The 20,755-nt window shown below is 35.8% G+C and overlaps 1 protein-coding gene and 1 long non-coding RNA gene across 4 annotated transcripts in view; one reads left to right on the top strand and one right to left on the bottom strand.

Moving 5' to 3' along the window:
• Positions 1-1,067: 1,067 nt before the first annotated feature.
• Positions 1,068-9,040, bottom strand: LOC130053979 (uncharacterized). The gene is made up of 4 exons (XR_008802203.1): positions 5,843-9,040; positions 3,081-3,142; positions 2,741-2,814; positions 1,068-2,546 (listed from the first exon to the last, which is right to left on the bottom strand). It is a non-coding gene; the product is annotated as an uncharacterized LOC130053979 (long non-coding RNA).
• Positions 9,041-12,165: 3,125 nt separating this feature from the next.
• Positions 12,166-20,755, top strand: part of LOC125671998 (bifunctional arginine demethylase and lysyl-hydroxylase JMJD6-B-like) — a 14,904-nt gene continuing 6,314 nt past the window's right edge. The window contains exons 1-7 of one of the 3 annotated variants that reach the window (XM_056161871.1): positions 12,166-12,433; positions 14,396-14,502; positions 15,528-15,744; positions 15,965-16,140; positions 16,783-16,907; positions 17,713-17,851; positions 19,477-19,689. In XM_056161871.1, the coding sequence (XP_056017846.1) occupies positions 14,439-14,502; positions 15,528-15,744; positions 15,965-16,140; positions 16,783-16,907; positions 17,713-17,851; positions 19,477-19,689 (934 nt within the window). In that variant the 5' untranslated portion in view covers positions 12,166-12,433; positions 14,396-14,438. Of the gene's footprint in view, positions 12,434-14,395; positions 14,513-15,527; positions 15,745-15,964; positions 16,141-16,782; positions 16,908-17,712; positions 17,852-19,476; positions 19,690-20,755 lie in introns of those variants that run through there. The other 2 variants (XM_056161872.1, XM_056161873.1) reach the window with 2 other exon arrangements.

The raw sequence follows: 20,755 nt of genomic DNA, 5'->3' as shown, positions 1-20,755 counted from the left end.
GAGTATAACCTAGTCCCTGTAGAGCCTAACCTAGTCCCTGTAGAGTATAACCTAGTCCCTGTAGAGTATAACCCAGTCCCTGTAGAGTATAACCCCGTCCCTGTAGAGCATAACCTAGTCCCTGTCCCTGTAGAGTATAACCTAGCCCCTGTAGAGTATAACCCAGTCCCTGTAGAGCCTAACCTAGTCCCTGTAGAGCATAACATAGTCCCTGTAGAGTATAACCTAGTCCCTGTAGAGTATAACCCAGTCCCTGTAGAGCATAACCTAGTCCCTGTAGAGTATAACATAGTCCCTGTAGAGCATAACCTAGTCCCTGTAGAGTATAACCTAGTCCCTGTAGAGCATAGCCTAGTCCCTGTAGAGCATAACCTAGTCCCTGTAGAGTATAACCTAGTCCCTGTAGAGTATAACCCAGTCCCTGTAGAGCCTAACCTAGTCCCTGTAGAGCCTTACACTGTCTTAGCCTATAAAATGCAACTTTGTCTCTGTACAACAGTATCGTATTTCACTGATAATAAATTTTCCATACATGTTTATTATTAGTTTAATCATCAGGCACAATTGAATAGTCTCGTGGGGATTCGGGTTAGAATAGATCCTCAGTACCCCCTTGTTTGTCGTAAGAGGCGATTAAATGGGGCGGTCCTTCGGATGAGACCGCAAAAACAGAGGTCCTGTGTCACAGCAGGTGTGGGACAATAAAGATTCCTCCCTGCTCAATGGCTATAAGTGCCGAGCATAGGCCTAAATTTTACAGCCCTTCACCGCCAGTGGTGACGTCTCAATGTGAGTGAAATATTCTCGAGAGGGACGTTTAACAATATTCAATCAATCAATCACAATTGAATAAATACCCAGTCTCTCTGTGTTATAGACTTTTCCAGTCATCTTGAGCTAAATCAACATTTTTGTGCCAGACCCATTTTTGTGTGCATCATAACTCAGTATCTCTATAAATAGTTGAATCTGCAACTACTACATGTAAGAGCTTGACGTATTTGACAGACATTTTTTCCCACAATTTCCTCTGGTACTTAGTCTTGATTTTAATTAAGAAGAAAAAGTTGAACAGATAACAGTTTTATTATCAACACCTTAGACATACAATGATTAAATTATCACATTGTTGTAACCTTTGACATTGAAATATTTTCCAGATACATGTACTTATGAAAGAGCTGGCTCGCATTCTACCTCATGCTCCAAGATTGCGTAGCAATTAATAGTAACACATGATGGCCATATTAGACAGATTGATAATGATGGGTAATCAGATCAAACATCCTTAATATAAATCAAATTTACATAATCTGTTAAGAATTGATTATTTATTACTGGGTAATTAAGGGGTCTTTCATGAAAAGAAATGAAACATCTTGAAGTTTTCATAAAACATATGAAATAACAATTTTATCTTTCTTTCAGTGATTAATTGGTAAACGTATTAAACGTTTCAATGTTCCATGGGAAATACAACATAACTATTTATTCTATATGTTGAACAAGAGGCCCATGGGCCACATCGCTCACCTGAGCCACCTTGGCTCATATTGAAAGAGTTTTACTGAATAATTGTATGTAAAACTTTGATTCTCTATTGTGGCCCCATACAACCCCTGGAGGCCATGATTTCAATAAACTTGAATCTGTACTATGTCAGGAAGCTTTCATGTACATTTCAGCTCTTCTGGCCCAATGGTTCTTGATAAAAAAAATTAAATGACCCACCCTATTTTTGTGGTCATCTCCCCTTTGAAGAGGGCATGGCCCTTCATTTGAACAAACTCGAAAGCCCTTTACCCAAGGATACTTTTGGCTAAGTTTGGTTATTATTGGCCCAGTGCTTCTGGAGAAAATATAAAATGTCTAATCACGGACAGACAATGAACAACAGGCGATCAGAAAAGCTCACTTGAGCTTTCAGCTCAGGTGAGCTAAAAAGTATTTACGTATGGAATAATTTTCTTCATATGTGTCTTTTTTCATCCAATGCTATTTCTCCCCACTTTTAAATTAACGTTCAGATTTAAAATACATCAGAGTTTCCTGTAAATATGCATATCGATATGTGATATATGTCCTTATCAACTACAGAGTTTCATAATACTGCCTTGCATGTGAGTTAAAACAGTATACCCTTTACAAGTCGTTGCCTGCAGTATACATGTATAATAACCTCTCTATGATAAGAATGAGTTGAATTAAACAATGCTATAATTCTAATATACAAATGATCCATGTGTACATGTAAACTCTCCAAAGAAAACAATTTAAACAATGTTAATGTTGCTGAAGAAAATTTACCACAAAGCAAAAGAAATGCAAAAGTTTGGCATCGGATCAAGTGCCTTTGACCTTGTTGACAATATACAATTGCAAACAAAAGAAATAATAATAATTTATTCGTTTTGTGAGTGCACACTCCGTGGAAGTCAGTGGAGGTGCATCTTCTGTTGGCCTCCTCATATGCCATTCCTGTTTTGGAACAAATGAGAACAACGGCCTCTTTTAACATCACAAGGGGCAGGTAGTGAGCTGCCATTCTGGAGAGCAAACAAAATTCTATGAAAATTTAAACTTTAAATATTGTGCAATCATAATAAACTATACTGTCTTTAAAAAAATTAAAGGTTGAAAAAGCATAACATACATAAATATACTATATTAAATTAGTTTTTATTGTTTCAAGGATGATATGTTTAAGTTCTGGATATGAATTACTGGTAAGTAGCCTTACAGTGGATAATTTAGAATTTTTTTTACTGAGGTCTTCATTTTGCAAGCCTTGCAGTGTTCTGTATTTGGTAAAATCTGAAATATTGAAAAAATATTATATTCAAAACATGATAAAATCATGAACTCTTTGGGAATAATTTATGATTCAATTGCAACTACATGTAGGATCGTCTATGAAATAGACATGAATGCCCTTTCTTGCAGAGTGGTGAGAAATCAACACACAGAACAATAGATGGAAGGAAGGACATAATTTAGATAATTATTACAAACATTATACAACCTAGCCATATACATGCTTGGATATGAAAAGTATCAATATTAAATGGGAGTATCTCTACCCATGACGAGCCTTGCTGCACATCATTCTGTCCCTGAGTATATTTAGAACGTGTCCCAGTTCCTAAAAATAAAAGAGTCGGATTAGAAAGCTTTAATATGTTATGTGATGCACTACTTGTGTAAAAATTGAGCAAACATGTTCATTCAACTTCATAAAGATGTGTATTTTGGATCCATACCCAAAATATATATTGACTAATTCCTATCATATCAAAGTAATCAAAATGTGAGCTGCTGATTCTTTAGAAAATTACTTTCTTACCAATATATCAATATACTTTCCCCAAAGCAGTAAAGTTTAATATATTTATTGAACGGATTTTTAGCTCACCTGAGCTGAAAGCTCAAGTGAGCTTTTCTGATCACCCGTATTCCGGTGTCCGTCCGTCTGTAAACTTTTCACATTTTCAACTTCTTCTCAACAACCACTGGGCCAATTTCAACCAAAGTTGGCACAAAGCATCCTTAGGTAAAGGGAATTCTAAATTGTTAAAATAAAGGGCCAGGCCACCTTCCAAGGGGAGATAATCAAGAAAAGGTAAAAATAGGGTAGGGTCATTAAAAAATCTTCTTCTCAAGAACCACTGGGCCAGAAAACATGAAATTTATAGATAAGCTTTATTAGGTAGTGCAGATTCTAAATGGTTAAAATCATGGCCCCCGGGGCTCGGATGGGGCCACAATAGGGGATCAAAGTTTTACATACAAATATATAGGGAAAATATTTAAAAATCTTCTCAAGAACCACTGAGCCAGAAAAGCTGAGATTTATATGAAAGCTTCCTTATATAATGCAAGTTCTAAATTGTTAAAACCATGGCCCCCGGGGGTGGGATGGGGCCACAATAGGGGATCAAAGTTTTACATACAAATATATAGGGAAAATCTTTAAAATCTTCTTCTCAAGAACCACTGAGCCAGAAAAGCTGAGATTTATATGAAAGCTTCCTTATATAAAGCAGATTCTAAATTGTTAAAATCATGGCCCCCGGGGGTCGGATGGGGCCACAATAGGGGATCAAAGTTTTACATACAAATATATAGGGAAAATCTTTAAAAATCTTTTTCTCAAGAACCACTGAGCCAGAAAAGCTGAGATTTATATGAAAGCTTCCTTATATAATGCAGGTTCTAAATTGTTAAAATCATGGCCCCCTGGGGTAGGATGGGGCCACAATAGGGGGTCAAAGTTTTTTTGGTTTTTTTTTTGTTGTTTTTTTTCTCGGTTTTTTTGTTGTTGTTGTTTTTTTTATATAATGCAGATTCAAGTTTGTTAAAATCATGGACCCCGGGGATTGGATGGGGCCTCAAGGGGGGCATCAAAGTTTTACATACAAATTTATAGGAAAAATCTTTAAAAATCTTCTTCCCAGAACCACTAAGGCAGAAAAGCTGAGATTTATATGAAAGCTTTCTGATATAGTGCAGATTCAGGTTTGTTAAAAGCATGCCCCCCTGGGGTAGAATGGGGCCACAATAGGGGATCAAAGTTTTACATACAAATATATAGGGAAAATCTTTAAAAATCTTCTTCTCAAGAACCATTGGACCAAAGAAGTTCACATTTACATGAAAGCTTTCTGACATAGTGTAGATTCAAGTTTGCAAAAACCATGGCCTCCAGGGGTAGGTTTGGGGCCATAATAGGGACTACGGTTTTACATGCAAATAGATATGGAAAATCTTCTGATGTGGACCAAGGTGACACAGGTGAGCGATGTGGCCCATGGGCCTCTTGTTTTATAAACTGGTGGTGTCTTTCATGGTCTTCTTCCTCACTGGAAAAATACTGTTGTCTTGTTAATACATGGTTTTGAAGTGGACATTGTTTTCAGAAGTAAGGATGTAGATGTAAATCATGTTTTCCCCACAACCCCTGGCCAATGGATTTGAATAATTAGGAGCTAGGATGAACTAAAAATTGTCTACCACAGCCACATACAAACAAGAAGCCCAAGGACCACATCGCTCACCTGAGTCACTTTGGCTCATACATATGTATTTAAAGATTTTTCCTATATATTTGTATGCAAAACTTTGATCCCCCATGTGACCCCATCCTACCCCTGGGAGCCATAATTTTCACAAACTGAAATCTGAAATATGTCAGGAAGCTTTCATGTCAATATCAGCTTTTCTGGCTCAGTGGTTCTTGAGAAAAAGATTTTTAAACATTTTCCTTATATATTTGTATGTAAAAACTTTGATCCCCTATTGTGGCCCCATCCAACACCCGGGGGCCATGATTTGAACAAACTTGAATCTGCATTATGTCAGAAAGCTTTCATGTAAATATCAGTTTTTCTGGATCAGTGGTTCTTGAGAAGATTTTTAAACATTTTCCTTATATATTTGTATGTAAAACTTTGATCCCCTATTGTGGCCCCATCCAACCCCCAGGGGCCATGATTTTAATCAACGTGAATTTGTACTATGCCAGTAAGCTGTCATGTAAATTTCAGCTTTTCTGGCCGAGTGGCTCTTGATTAGAAGATTTTTTAATGACCCCACCCTATTTTTGCATTTTTGTGATTATCTCCCCTTTGAAAGGGACATGACCCTTCTTTTGAACAAACTTGAAAGCCCTTCACTCAAGGATGCTTTGTGGGAAGTTTGGTTGAAATTGGTCCAGCGGTTCTTGAGAAGAAGTCGAAAATGTAAAACGTTTATGACGCCGACGACGACAGACAACGGGCAAATTTTGATCAGAAAAGCTCACTTGAGCCTTTGGCTCAGGTGAGCTAAAAATATAAATGCTCACCATTTACGAATATCACAGTTTATCATTCCTGTCGGTGCATGGAGTAAACTGCCAATCTGCAAGATATTTAATTATCAAATACTTTTATGCTATTCTCTAAACTGAGCACACTAAAAACTGTAATTCATATAATTCAACACAAGAGATGTTTCTAAAACACATATGCCCCCCAAGTTGCAAAATTGAAAGGGTTATACCCGTGCCTCATATAATTGATAGTAGTTACACCAATTCAAAATATTGAGCAGACAATACCTTCCTATGTCAAGAGTGGACTGACCATGTGACCTAAGAATCAATAGGGGTCATCTACTCCTTATATATGCTGTACAACTGTACCAAGTTTGTTGTCAATCAACCAATTAATTTGTAAAATATAGGAAACATCCCCCTTAATGTATTGAATAGTATGGAGGAGAAAGCATGGGCAGGAAGATAGACATGAACTCTGATAAGCCATATAGGAGGAGAAGCGTTCACACACTATTTTATACCCTACACCCCTCAGATCCACTTTAACTTTAAGGATAGCAATTGGATCCTCCTGTCCCTACAACTTGCACATCTGCAAATGGCATTGAAGCATTGTACAAATTCTCAAGTCTATCAGATAAGCCATATAGGAGAAGTGTTCACAAGGTATTTTAACATCCTCCACCCCTTTTAGATCCACTATATCTTTTAGGAAAAACTTTGGATCCTCCCATTCCGACAATATGCACATCTACAAATGACAATTAAGCATTGTACAAAGTTTCAAGTCTATCCAATAAGCCATATGGGAGGAGAAGAGTTCATAAGCTATTTTACATCTTCCACCCCTCTTAGATCCACTATAACTCTTGGGAAAACAATTGGATCCTCCCGTCCCAACAATATTCACATCTGCAAATGACAATGAAGCATTGTACAAAGTTTCAAGTCTATCTGATAAGCCATATAGGTGGAGAAGCGTTCACAAGATTTTGTGACAGAAGGAAGGACGGACAGAAAGTACAAATACAATATGTCTCCCCCTGGAAGAGGGAAGATATAATTATATGAGTGCATGTTTATATACACACAGCACTAAACATAACTTAAAGTAATTCCACCCTCCTATGATGTCATCAGATTTTGCAAAATCAATGATTTATTTAGATTTGTGCATGATAGGAACATAAATTTTGTTAGTCTTTTCCGATAGTTATTGTAAAAAAAACAACCTGTTAAAACAAGAGGTACTGTGAGCAATGCTCACTAAGAATACCCCTCGCTTACCCCAATCTCCTAAAGGGTGTTGGAAATAGGTAAAACTTCAATATTATGATCCAAAAGGTATCTAGGAACACAGCATCTCCATGCGATGAAAAAAGCCGTTAAAGAATTTAAATGGAAACCATATTGCTACTTTGATGTCCAGTGCACGTGACCTTTGACCTTTTGACCCCAAAATCGATAGGGAACATCTTCATCCCATGGGTAGTCCATATATATGATATGGTGACGGTAGGTGGAAAGGATAATGCTTTAGAGCCCGGAAACCATTGCGTCTACAGACGGACGGACAGACAGACGGACAATCCGATTCCAGTATACCCCCCCCCCCCCCACAACTTGTTGCGGGGGGTATAATAAACTATTTCAAAAGTCTAAGTTATAGATGAATAATCAATGATACGATTTAAATCAAAATAGATGTGTGTAACATTTCACTATTAAGAGTTGTATGAAAATGTGATTTGTGGAAATAAATAATAATGCTATAATTCTCATTAGAGGCCTGTGATCTTAATCACATCCTAATTAGTGTTAGAGTCAGCCCCCTGAACTGGAGCATATCCTAATTAGTGTTAGAATCAGGCCCGTGAACTCAATTACATGCTAATTAGTGTTAGAATCAGGCCCGTGAACTCAATCACATGCTAACTAGTGTTAGAATCAGGCCCGTGAACTCAATCACATTTCCATTAGTGTTAGAATCAGGCCCGTGAACTGGATTATATCCTAATTAGTGTTAGAATCAGGCCCGTGAACTGGATCATATCCTAATTAGTGTTAGAATCAGGCCCGTGAAGTTAATCACATGCTAGTTAATGTTAGAATCAGGCCCGTGAACTCAATCACATTTTGATTAGTGTTAGAATCAGGCCCGTGAACTGGATCACATTTTAATTAGTGTTAGAATCAGGCCCGTGAACTGGATCATATCCTAATTAGTATTAGAATCAGGCCCGTGAACTCAATCACATGCTAAGTAGTGTTAGAATCAGGCCCGTGAACTCAATCACATGCTAGTTAGTGTTAGAATCAGGCCCGTGAACTGGATCACATTTTAATTAGTGTTAGAATCAAGCCCGTGAACTGGATCATATCCTGATTAGTTTTAGAATCAGGCCCGTGAACTCAATCACATTTTACTTAATGTTAGAATTAGGCCCGTGAACTCAATCACATTTAATTAGTGTTAGAATCAGGCCCGTGAAGTCAACCACATGCTAGTTAGTGTTAGAATCAGGCCCGTGAACTGGATCACATTTTGATTAGTGTTAGAATCATGCCCGTGAACTGGATCATATCCTAATTAGTGTTAGAAGCAGGCCCGTGAACTCAATCACATGCTAATTAGCGTTAGAATCGGGACCGTGAACTGGATCACATTTTAATTAATATTAGAATCAGGCCCGTGAACTGGATCATATCCTAATTAGTGTTAGAATCAGGCCCGTGAACTCAATCACATGCTAATTAGTGTTAGAATCGGGACCGTGAACTGGATCACATTTTAATTAATGTTAGAATCAGGCCCGTGAACTGGATCATATCCTAATTAGTGTTAGAAGCAGGTCCGTGAACTCAATCACATGCTAATTAGTATTAGAATCAGGCCCGTGAACTGGATCACATTTTAATTAGTGTTAGAATCAAGCCCGTGAACTGGATCATATCCTGATTAGTTTTAGAATCAGGCCCGTGAAGTCAACCACATGCTAGTTAGTGTTCGAATCAGGCCCGTGAACTGGATCACATTTTGATTAGTGTTAGAATCATGCCCGTGAACTGGATCATATCCTAATTAGTGTTAGAAGCAGGCCCGTGAACTCAATCACATGCTAATTAGCGTTAGAATCGGGACCGTGAACTGGATCACATTTTAATTAATATTAGAATCAGGCCCGTGAACTGGATCATATCCTAATTAGTGTTAGAATCAGGCCCGTGAACTCAATCACATGCTAATTAGTGTTAGAATCGGGACCGTGAACTGGATCACATTTTAATTAATGTTAGAATCAGGCCCGTGAACTGGATCATATCCTAATTAGTGTTAGAAGCAGGTCCGTGAACTCAATCACATGCTAATTAGTATTAGAATCAGGCCCGTGAACTCAATCACATGCTAATTAGTGTTAGAATCAGGCCCGTGAACTCAATCACATGCTAATTAGTGTTAGACTCAGGCCCGTGAACTGGATCACATTTTAATTAGTGTTAGAATCAGGCCCGTAAAGTGGATCATATCCTGATTAGTGTTAGAATCAGGCCCATGAACTCAATCACATCCTAATTAATGTTAGAATCAGGCCCGTGAACTGGATCATATCCTAATTAGTGTTAGAGTCAGGCCCGTGAACTCAATCACATCCTATTTAGTGTTAGAGACAGGCCCGTGAAGTGGACCATATCCTAATTAGAAGCCCATGAACTCAATCACATCCTAATTAGAACCCTGTGAACTCAATCAAATCCTTATTAGTGTTGATTCTGTACCTCCACTTACAAAACATTTTTAATATGCATCTCGGGGGGTTACTGGAATCTGTGCAATACCCCCAAAAAAGTGCTATACCCAGAAAAAGGTACACTATACCCAATACTGCGATAATATACACAGGATATCCTCTTAGATGGGTTGAGAAATGGTTATCTGGAAAAAATGGTACACTGAATTGGTACCGTTACCGTTATACAGCCAATTCATAGAAAAATCCAATACATCCGGCGCCATTTGCCGGCGCCATTGCTTGTGACGTATTATTAGGTATACCACGCCCGATCAAATTAAAGACGATGATGTAGTTTAAATGATGGTGGGTTTTTCTAAGTTTATAAATTCAAATATATGTATATTTTTTTTTATTTTTTAATATGAGATGATGCCCCATCACCTGTCATTTTGTCACCAAAATTAATTCAATGGATTTTTAATTTTTTTTTTAATTAAATATCATGAATTTAATACCAGTATTTAATTATTTCAAACACTTTTTAATCTCAAAGGCAGGCATGAGTATGTAATTTAAGTGATTAAATAATTTTCTTGCAAGACAAATACACACTAATATAAATAAAGAAGTTAGTCATAAGGAAAACATGAATTTGAAATTTATTTAAACATACATAGTTTCCATATGTTCCCAGCTCTAGCCACGTGGAGGCCTCCTTTCTGTAGAGCCATAATTTCTTTTTTTTTGAAATGAAAAATTTAAAGCCAAAGGACCAAAATCATGAAGAACACAAAATACAAAAATTTAAAACACATAAAACATCTGTAAATTTACATTTATAATTTATTTTTTGCTTATGTTAAATAAAAAATATTGAAACCAAAGGAAACCAAACTATCAAAAATATAAGAGACAAAAATTTAAAACATCTTTAGTTTTACATTTACAAACAAGAATTTCATTGGCATGTCATTTTCTGCTCATGTTAGATAAAAATATCGAAACCAAAGGACCAAAACTATAAATACGAGAGACAAAAATTAAAAATACACGAAACATCTTTAGTTTGTTTTTTAAATGAAGCAATGAAATATTTTAGGACCTTGACCATAAAAAGAACAGATCAATAGATGAAAAGAGATAGGAATATAAACACTTAATACCATAAAAAATATTTCAATATTACATAATTATAATTTTTTTTCAAAATAAAACAATCCGTTTCATATAAAAATCATTAAGATTATATATTTCATTACGATATCCTTGTTTGGGAAAAAGAGGATGCCAACAAAAACCATTACAACAAAACAAAAAAATAAATATTTAGAGAATTTTAAAAGACCATGTCCATATGAGATTCATAATTGAAAAAAAAACAAAAACATTTGTAACATTATATTAGCATAAAAAAAGTTATGCAGCTAAAGGGCAGAACATATGAACATTAAAATTAACAAAATGCAAATGGAATGGGTGAGTAATAAGCCTGAAAGTAACCCTACTCAAAGTTCTAACCTACACAAGATCAAGCTGTATTCACTGGACACACCCGTCTGGCGGGGTAGGAATAAGCCTGAAAGTAACCCTGCTCTAAGTTCTCAAAATTTACTACATTATAATTTAAAAAAATGAATATGTAGGTTAGAACTTAGAGTAGGAAAAGTTTTTATTATTCTTTCTTTTAGAATGAGTTAGTCAAGTAACATCTTAGAAGGCCCTAGAATCAAGGATTTTGCACGAAACGTGTTCAGTGTGCACAAAATGTGCTCAGCGTCTGGGGGCCTGGGCGGCCTAATTTCCTGCCTCCTCCAAATTGAAGGTTAATTTACGGCCCTGCCATTTCTTTTAAAAATTCTCATTGAATTTCTAAATGGAATAGGTATGTACTAATAAAACAATTAAAAAAGAGAAAACAAATACTACGTTAAAGGAGCTGCATGTGCATATTTTTTTATACTTGCATACTGTACTTACTAAACTAAAATTATACTGATTTGATTGCAGTTTTATATGTATTCAAGCAACAATATAATTTTCAGCTGTCTTTGAAACAGTTGGGTTAACTTATCTAATATATCAGGTTGTTAATTTAAATCCTGTCTACAATTAGTATTTCATGTATAAATGTAATTATAGATGTGTGCAGTGCAGAAGTGTTAACTTTGCTCGTATCAGTACCTCCGAATGATTGTTATTTATTTTCATTGTTATAATTAATTGCTTGTTTAACCTGTGGTGCATTCCCTTACATTAAAAAATAAAAAATTATACATATATTTGAATTTATAAACTTAGAAAAACCCACCAACATTTAAACTACATCATCGTCTTTAATTTGATCGGGCGTGGTATACCTAATAATACGTCACAAGCAATGGCGCCGGCAAATGGCGCCGGATGTATTGGATTTTTCTATGAATTGGCTGTATAACGGTAACGGTACCAATTCAGTGTACCATTTTTTCCAGATAACCATTTCTCAACCCATCTAAGAGGATATCCTGTGTATATTATCGCAGTATTGGGTATAGTGTACTTTTTTCTGGGTATAGCACTTTTTTGGGGGTATTGCACAGATTCCAGGCACCGCATCTCGGGTACGAGTTAATACTAGGCCTTTAGTAAAAACGAAAGTAAATTGTATGACGTATGCAATTTGTGTGTGTTTGAGTTCACGGAACTTCCGATTGTATCAGTTCACGGGCTTATAGACCCTGCTTTGATTATTTCGATTAAATTAGTATGTGTCCTATCTACCAAAACTTTTGATTAGATACTTTAACCTGTTTCAACACGAAAAATTACTTCCACGAGTGAACAAACACCTTTCACCGAAACAAACATGAAATTGAAAGTAGAAGTAACAGCATGCCGTTAAAATGTAAGGCACGTCACAGGTGCTTGGGTTTTAATAATCTGAATACACATCTAACCTTATACATATGTAAATAATCAATATATAGGACATTATATAATATTTGTTAAAGGTAAATCGGTGTATGCACTTACCAAAGCAACCGCTGCATGCAGTTTTCCTAGACCATGAAGCTTGCTACTACACATCCAAAGCGTTTCATTTCGTTCTGTGCAAATCGTTCAGCATTCCTTGCAAACCGTTCACCGTTCCGTGCAAACCATTTCCTGCAAGAACCGTTGTTGATAGTAATTAAATGTGGCAGCCACATTTTCATTGTTGTACACTTGATAAAGTATCTTGAGAATCATGTACATTGCAGTCATTTATTATGACAGAACTTTGTACATTAGAAAAGCATCAAGAATGAATAATGTCAATATGCCTAATTTATACGTAAAATCATCGACAGGATAAATTCATTATGTAGACAGTTATTGGTTCTGTATTCATTTCATTGGGTAGAAGGGGGGGGGGGGGGAGTATACGTAAGCTATCCACTCTTTGGGTGCCTGTGATTCCTATACACAGTTGTAATTACCTTTGCATTGTCCAGACAGTTCCAATTATAACAATTTTGATGAAAATATATTATGTAGAGGGGTTACGGAAATATATGGGGTCCTTGAACAAAAATCATATTGGGCGAGACCGTGTAAGTTATTATAACTAATAATAACCTCTTCGTTTTCTCAGAAATTAATTCAAACCACGACCGTGCAAGTCATTTTGGTAAGGGATCTGGGAAAGGTGGACATTGTTGGGAATTTGAGCAATTATTTAAAAATTTCTCAAGGTGGACTTTCAACAGTAAAAATCTGCAAATAAACGAAACAAAATAGTAATTTTAAAACCACCAGGCATAGTAAATCTGATACATCCGTAGCACTCAAAGCAATTTGAACACCCTTGGTAGTCTCCTCTCTGCCCTTGGTAATTGTATTTCCTTTGTGTATATAGGAACAATTTGTCTTGTTCCAATTGTTTGATCAAGTTTTGTTTTTCAATAAAAAATATTTTCATCAAAATTGTTATAATTGGAACTGTCTGGATAATGCAAAGGTAATTACACCTGTGTATAGGAATCACAGGCACCCAAAGAGTGGATAGCTTACGTACACCCCCCCACCCCCCCCCCCCCCCCACCCCGCCCTCTACCCAATGAAATGAATACAGAACCAATAACTTATCCAAAATATGTGATATCCCCTCCAATCAACCTCATAAGTTGTTCTAAATAGCCAGTTTCTACTTTCTGTAAACTTTTGAGATGACCACTTGTGAGATACTAATATATGTTAAGGTGTGCAACAAAATCATGTAAATAAACAAAAGGCTACTACTTGCTTCGAGGCCTATTGATGGGGTATAAACCAACTTTACTGAAGAAATTTCTGCAAATATCTCGTCAGGCTAATGTAGTTCTACTTATGTCTTTCATCTAAATCCCATGCCATCAGTTTTATTTGACGTCGTATTCTGCCGTTTATTTCATCAGACACAAGCTTTTATGTTGACTCCATTGACAGCCTTAAAGGAGGTTGTGACATCACTTTGCGTATCATGTTCTCTGATTGGCTAATTAATGCGTCCATCTTCAGATTTAGCTTAATTAATTTTGATTGATAATCTTCAAATAATTAATTCTATAAAATTATGTATCAAAACTAGCATTTTACCATGAAATAATCTGGGCTGATATTTCTATTAGTCATTTTCGTTTTTAAAAACATTATGCCTTTGACAAATTTTTAAAAGGTCTTTTGTATATTTTCCTTTATTGTTAAGAAAAAGGCGAGGTTGTTGGAAGATTGAAGAGCCAATCAGATAATGCAACACGCAAAGTGATGTCACGACCTCCTTTGGGGCTGTCAATAGAAGTAAAAGCTCTTTTGCTTTAAATATTAAATGTAATATTTTTTATTTCAGAGATTTTATTAGCATCTTCCAGGGCTGAAGATATTTCACGAGAATGGACAATAAGGAGGAGTTGGAAATAATATCAGAATGGCCAGTTACAGCACAGGACACGCTTGGTATTTTAAGGTTTTGACAAATTAGACATAATGATGATCTTATCTTTTATTGATCTATATAAGAAAAGACTGTTAAATTGTGTAGTACTATATTAAGTAAATTGAAATGCTTTTCCTAAGAAATTTGTTATCATATCAAAAATACTTAGTACATGTACCTGGTACAAATGTAATGATTTGTATGAATATTTAATCCTCATTTTAGCTCTGCTGAGCTAAAGCTCAAGCTAGTTTTCCTTATCATCTTTTTGTCCGTAAGATGTAAAGGGTTTCCCATTTTTGTCCTTTTCTTAAGAACCAATTACCACTATTAGTATCCTTGAGTAAAGGAATTTCAGATTTTTTCAATTAAATGATGCATAAGAATATACAGGAACATTCATTAAAAATCCTCTCAAGATCCACAATGAAAAAATACTGTGGAAGGAGATTCAATTTTGTTCACAACATGAGCCCCAGGCCACAAGAGGGTTTCAAGATTTACATAGGAATATATAGGAAAATTCTTTAAAAATCTTTCTAAAGAACAAGATGGGTACAATATATCTAACTAATATGCAAGTTTCCTCATATAGTATTGCTTCAAATTTGTTCATAACATGACTTCGTTGGTCTGGAAATGGTCGCAATTGATGTATAAAGTTTTATATCAGAATTTACAACAAAAAAATTCTTTCCTAAATCTTCATTCAAAAAACTACAAAGGTATATGGAATATTTGATATTAGTATCCAAGAATGTTCACACCATAATCCGTGATGTTTGGATGAGCCTCACCAAGCGTTTCGAGTTATACAAATGAACATATAGGGAAATTCTTTTGTAGTCTTTTTCCTCATAATTGAAGGATGCATGTCAAATTAATTATACAGGAACAGGGTCCTTCTTGTATTATCATTCATGCCATTAAAGCCCCCTCCCCAACTCTTGAGGACATGGTGGACCATAATTGGGATTGGATGGTTAACACATGAAAATACAAATTCTCAGATGAGTGATATAGGCCTCTTGTTCTATTTTGTCAGGAAAAAGGTCAACAAATATTTCTAAAGTGAAGAAAAGAAAATTTGAAGAGACTGGAACTTTTTCGAAAATAAGACGACTACAGAGATCAGAGGAACCTCTGGTGAGTGTGGCGGTGGCGAAATGGTGGCGAAAACAAGCACAGGACACTAAACAATGCTACACCAACATACTCCCCAGGAGTAACAACTCTGATACCCTGTTAGCAGGAATTATGAGGTCAGGCCAGGTTTATGATCAAAATTTCAAACTCTGTATAAGATGAGAAATTAAAGTTACTGTATATTACTTGATATTTCAAAAGTGCATTTAAACACATGAAATATGATTATCAATAGCATGTTAGAATATGATTACATAGCATTTATTACAGGAATATTAATATTTATGTAGATAAATGTTCAGTACCACTTTATCAAGATTTATATTTTCATTTCAGACTGGATATTACACAGGACTTCATGCAATCAGAAATCAAACGACTAACAGTCTTATTGAAGAAGAATGGTCCTTGTTCTAATCTCACTGCAGTTCTTGGATCATTTTATGAGAAATTGGGAAATTTTGAAGCTGCTAAGCAACATCTTGAGAAAGCAGTCTCTTTGGATGACACAGGTTCTTCTTTCATTGATAGAAATGGAGTACTTCATTAATGAGATGATGAAATGTGATCAATATGCAACAAAAAGTATTTTTTGATATATATATATTATTACTACAGTAACTTGATCCGAAGAGTCGGATCACGTCGAGTTGACAGGCGCGGATCATCAGATCACACGAGACGCGAAGCGTCGAGTTTGATCTGATGATCCGCGCCTGTCAACGAGACGTGATCCAACTCTTCGGATCAAGTTACTGTAGTAATGATAAATTTATTATATACCCCCTTGTGCATTTTAAATCCACATTTATAAGATAATAAATGTAATCCAAATTATCAAAAACACAGACATACCATGAAATTATGTTTTGTATACGCAGGTTCGTTTGTGACGCGGTCAACATTTTCCACAAATAACGTTGCGTTGTTGCATTGTGACGTCATTGTGACGGCATCAGTTTCAGAGGATACTGATACGGAATCAGAAAACCACAGTGTGGTGATCCGGAAAACCGGATCACACGCTTTGAAATCCACAGTATCAAAGAACGATGCATTGATGGGTATATAATAAATTGTCATATCAAAAGATTTAATGAAAAAAGATTTAGAGAAGCACACAAAAATTCAAAAAAATGTTTTACATGTTTTAGTTGCAGAGTACAGATGGCTACTTGGAAAAGTAAAAAGGCAGGTCAAAGTTCAAGAGGAGCAAAGGTCAGCCTTGGTTAGATTGCCTACTCCAGAGTCTGCACTGTCAATGCCAGTATATCAGAAAGTAAGTTCACAGCCACAAGTATTATTGGTTATATGACAAAAGAAGAGCCGAGCATTTCAAAAGATTTTATGACACTTATGTAAAATGTATTATAAACAAAACTATTTTAGTGGTCAGATTGGTTTAGTTTGGTTTGGTTGCCATTGACCAAAAATTTAGCTTTGTAGAGCATCTGGCTGGATATTCAGGGGTTCCAGCCTTTCCAGATACAAATCCTGGTCTGGTCCATTGCATGTTCTCCTTTTCCCTTATGTTTGGTATGTGAATGCCTGTCAGAGAACCTAGTTATCTACTGTGACTGCTGCTAAAGCAATGCTTGTCCCCTACTAAACTACAATCGTGGAAGGCAAATTTTATACCATAGCTCATATAAAAGAAAGTGGTTGTAGCTTAATTTTATCAAGAGTGGTGCACTAGAAGGTTACACAGTTTCTTCAACATTTCTGTTAAAGCATAATGGGGAAAATGTGTGCAAAACAAATCTTGTTCAAAGGGAAATAACTGTTGTAAACGTGGATCAACTATAGTTAAAGGAGCATAGACACGATTTGAACTGAAAATTGGGTTTGTTTACATATAGATTGCGTAATAGAAAATATCATGCTTAAAACGAATTGAGATGTGACAAACATTAGAAACTGTTATTAACTTGTAATTTTGAAAAATCTGCTTTAAATGAAATTTTTTCTGGTATATCTAATCTTTATAAACAAAAACATGAAGGATAGATTATTTTATTAGTCATTTATGAATAAATGTTGATTTACACCCTATCTATTTCATGTCTTTGTAATCTATTATCCAGGTCGATCGAGTTTCAGCAACTAATTTGACAGCAGAAAGATTCTATGAAGAATATTCCTCTAAACACAAGCCAGTGATCATCACAGACATAGATGTGACAGCCATTTCCTGGACACTACAGTACTTAAAGACCCAGGCTGGTGAATGCACTTTTATTGTCATTTTCACTTTTCCTTTATATGCACATAGTGATCACTTTGGAAGAACAATGGAATGGACCTCTACAGAAGTTTATCAATTTTGGAGGAAAAGAAGAAATTAAACAAAAAGCAATATTTGATGTTTTATTTTTAGATGAGTGATTCAGGTGGCCTATTGTAATATATATATTATTATACCCCCCACAAACAAAGTTGGGAGGGGGGGTATATTGGAATCACCATGTCTGTCTGTTTATCTGTCTGTCCATCTATCTATAAACATGATTTTGTCCATGCATGTTGCATGGCTCACTATGTGAAAATGTGCACCTGGTATTTTTAAATTAATTGGACAATTTTCCTTGAATTTACAGTTACAATTGAAAAGTTGGATCAGACTAAGTCAATTTAACAGTATCAAGACACGGATTATTAATGGGTGCATAATAAATGCTTTTGGTCATTTTCATTTACCGTTCATTGTACGTTAAAACATTTGAACATTTTAAACTTCTTGGAGAAGTATTGGACCCATTTATACCGAAGACATATTCATAATAACAGCTTTTCTGGGCCCCCATAAAACTCAGGCTAACATTCAGGACAAAACTCAAACTTTAAAGCTCTAAAGAAGACTAAATCTTCTTTTATTTCATTAAAAAGATCATCTCTCATACAGATTCCTCATGACCGGGCCTTTCTTTTGATACATGTACCAAGATTTTTTAACATTGAATTTTGACCTACTTTTCAAAACTATAGATAAGATAAGTTTTATTCCAATTTTGGGCCCAGAGGGCATAAAAGCAAGACAGTTTATAAAGAAGGAAATTTCAAAAAAGAAAGAAAGTTTACAACATTAGCTACAGGTTACATAGACTGCAAACTACATGTGGATGTAGCATGTTGGGGAAATGAGTACATACATATATGAATTGCTAATCATGTGTATACACAAGTATATGGACAATATCAGTATTATACCTTTAGCTTTTGAACCAAGGGGGATAGGGTAAATAAGTCATACATCTACTGTGGATATAAAAGAATAATGCTAATTATCTTTAGAACCCTGTGACTGAAAAAAATCAAACTTAGCATTGTGGATGCCCCTGACTAATGGATAGCCCGTATTTTTCACCATCATTACAGACATTCTAAATTTAAAGTTGATCCTTTTCAATATGGCCACGCAGGGGCATATATTTTTTCAAAGACATTTCTTGTTTAGCATGCATATAGCAATTGTTGTCCTAACAATGACTATTAGAACCCTTGGTGCAATGGTCTTTATCAAACTTCACAGGCAGATTGGTTATGACTAGTGGGTGTTCTTATCAAGAAGTCAATCTTATCAAGAAGTCAAAGGTTATCAAGAAGTCAAAGGTTATCAAGAAGTCAAAGGTTATGGTTCTTACTGGGATGCATAAATCAGTTGTTGTCCAGTCATTTTACAAACATGTGTCTTATTATTACAAAGGTTTTTATGTTAACATGAACAGGTCACTTGCATGTCACAGTTTATATCAAGAACCATAATCAATGAAACATTGAAAATTTACTACATGTACTAACAATTAAATCTAAGTAAACGTAAGTATTATTAAGAATGTGCATATTTTTAGGCGAGTGTACTGTGACCTTGAAACATTCAGTAGAGAATTCCTGTGAGTGGGCCAGACTCGAAAACAAAGAACAGACAACTGTGTCAGACTACATTAACAGGATAGAGAGACTAGATGAGACCGGGGATCCTGAGGGCTATCTGTTTGACTGGAGTTTACCAATCCACTGCCCAAAGCTTGTACAGGAGCTAAGGGTACCGAGATATTTTGCTGGTAACAAATAATTGTAGATATTTTTCTTTGAAAATGAATGGGAAAAGTTTAAGAACCAACACTTGAAATGGTTGTCTTTTTCCATCAGATTCTTACAAATGATTTTTAGCTCACTGGGACAAATGTCTGGAGAGCTATTGTCATGACACTAGGCTTTGATATTTCACATATAGATGCCTCATGACCAGGCCTTTCATCTGGTACCAAGACTTGTGACATAGTGACCTTTACTGTGTACTTTGAACTACATTTCAAAAAATTTAACCTTCGCTATATCTTTTGAACAAAAGAGGATAGGGATTGGATATTTCACATATTGATGTCTGATGAATAGACCTTTCTTTTGGTACAGTGTACCAAGACTTTTGATTGAGTAACTTGTACTTTGAACTACTTTTCAAAAACTTTAACCTTTTGAACCATAGGGGAAAGGTTAAGTAAAGTCATGCTTCCCGGTGAACTGTGTTGTCTTCTGACTCTTGTTTACTGGCACTGGTGATTTTAGATTTTTGATCTTAACTGTACAAGTCAACATATCGGATAAGATTGTCTCCACAGTTGTCTGTATTTTTATAATCGCTAAATATTGTTTTACTGAAATTAATTATATTAAAGCGAGAAAAAAATATATCAGCTCTGACCTTTCCTTTGCGCAGGTGATTTTTTACAGAGGACCACTGAGGGAAGTCTGTACAGGGACAGCTGGCCTAGCCTGTTTGTGGCCCCCGCAGGCCTCTGTAGTGAACTACATGTAGATGCCTTTGGTTCCAACTTCTGGATGGCAATGTTTCAGGGTTCCAAAAGGTTAGATATTTCAGCAATTTAATTTTTTTAGCTCACCTGCACCTGAGCTCAAGTTAGTTTTTCTGATCGCCTGTTGTCCGTCTGTCTGTAAATTTTCACATTTTCGGCTTTTTCTCCAGAACCACTGGGCCAATTTTAACCAAATATAGCAAAAATCATCCTTGGGTGAAGGACTTTCAAGTTCAAATGAAGGGCCATGCCTCCTTCAAAGGGGAGATATTCACAAAATGCAAAAATAGGGTGGGGTCATTTAGAAATCTTT

The sequence above is a fragment of the Ostrea edulis genome, chromosome 4 (assembly GCF_947568905.1).
Source record: "Ostrea edulis chromosome 4, xbOstEdul1.1, whole genome shotgun sequence".
NCBI lineage: Eukaryota > Metazoa > Mollusca > Bivalvia > Ostreida > Ostreidae > Ostrea > Ostrea edulis.
The sequence above is the reverse complement of the archived record's forward strand: the minus strand, read 5'-3'. Positions and strand labels throughout refer to the sequence as shown.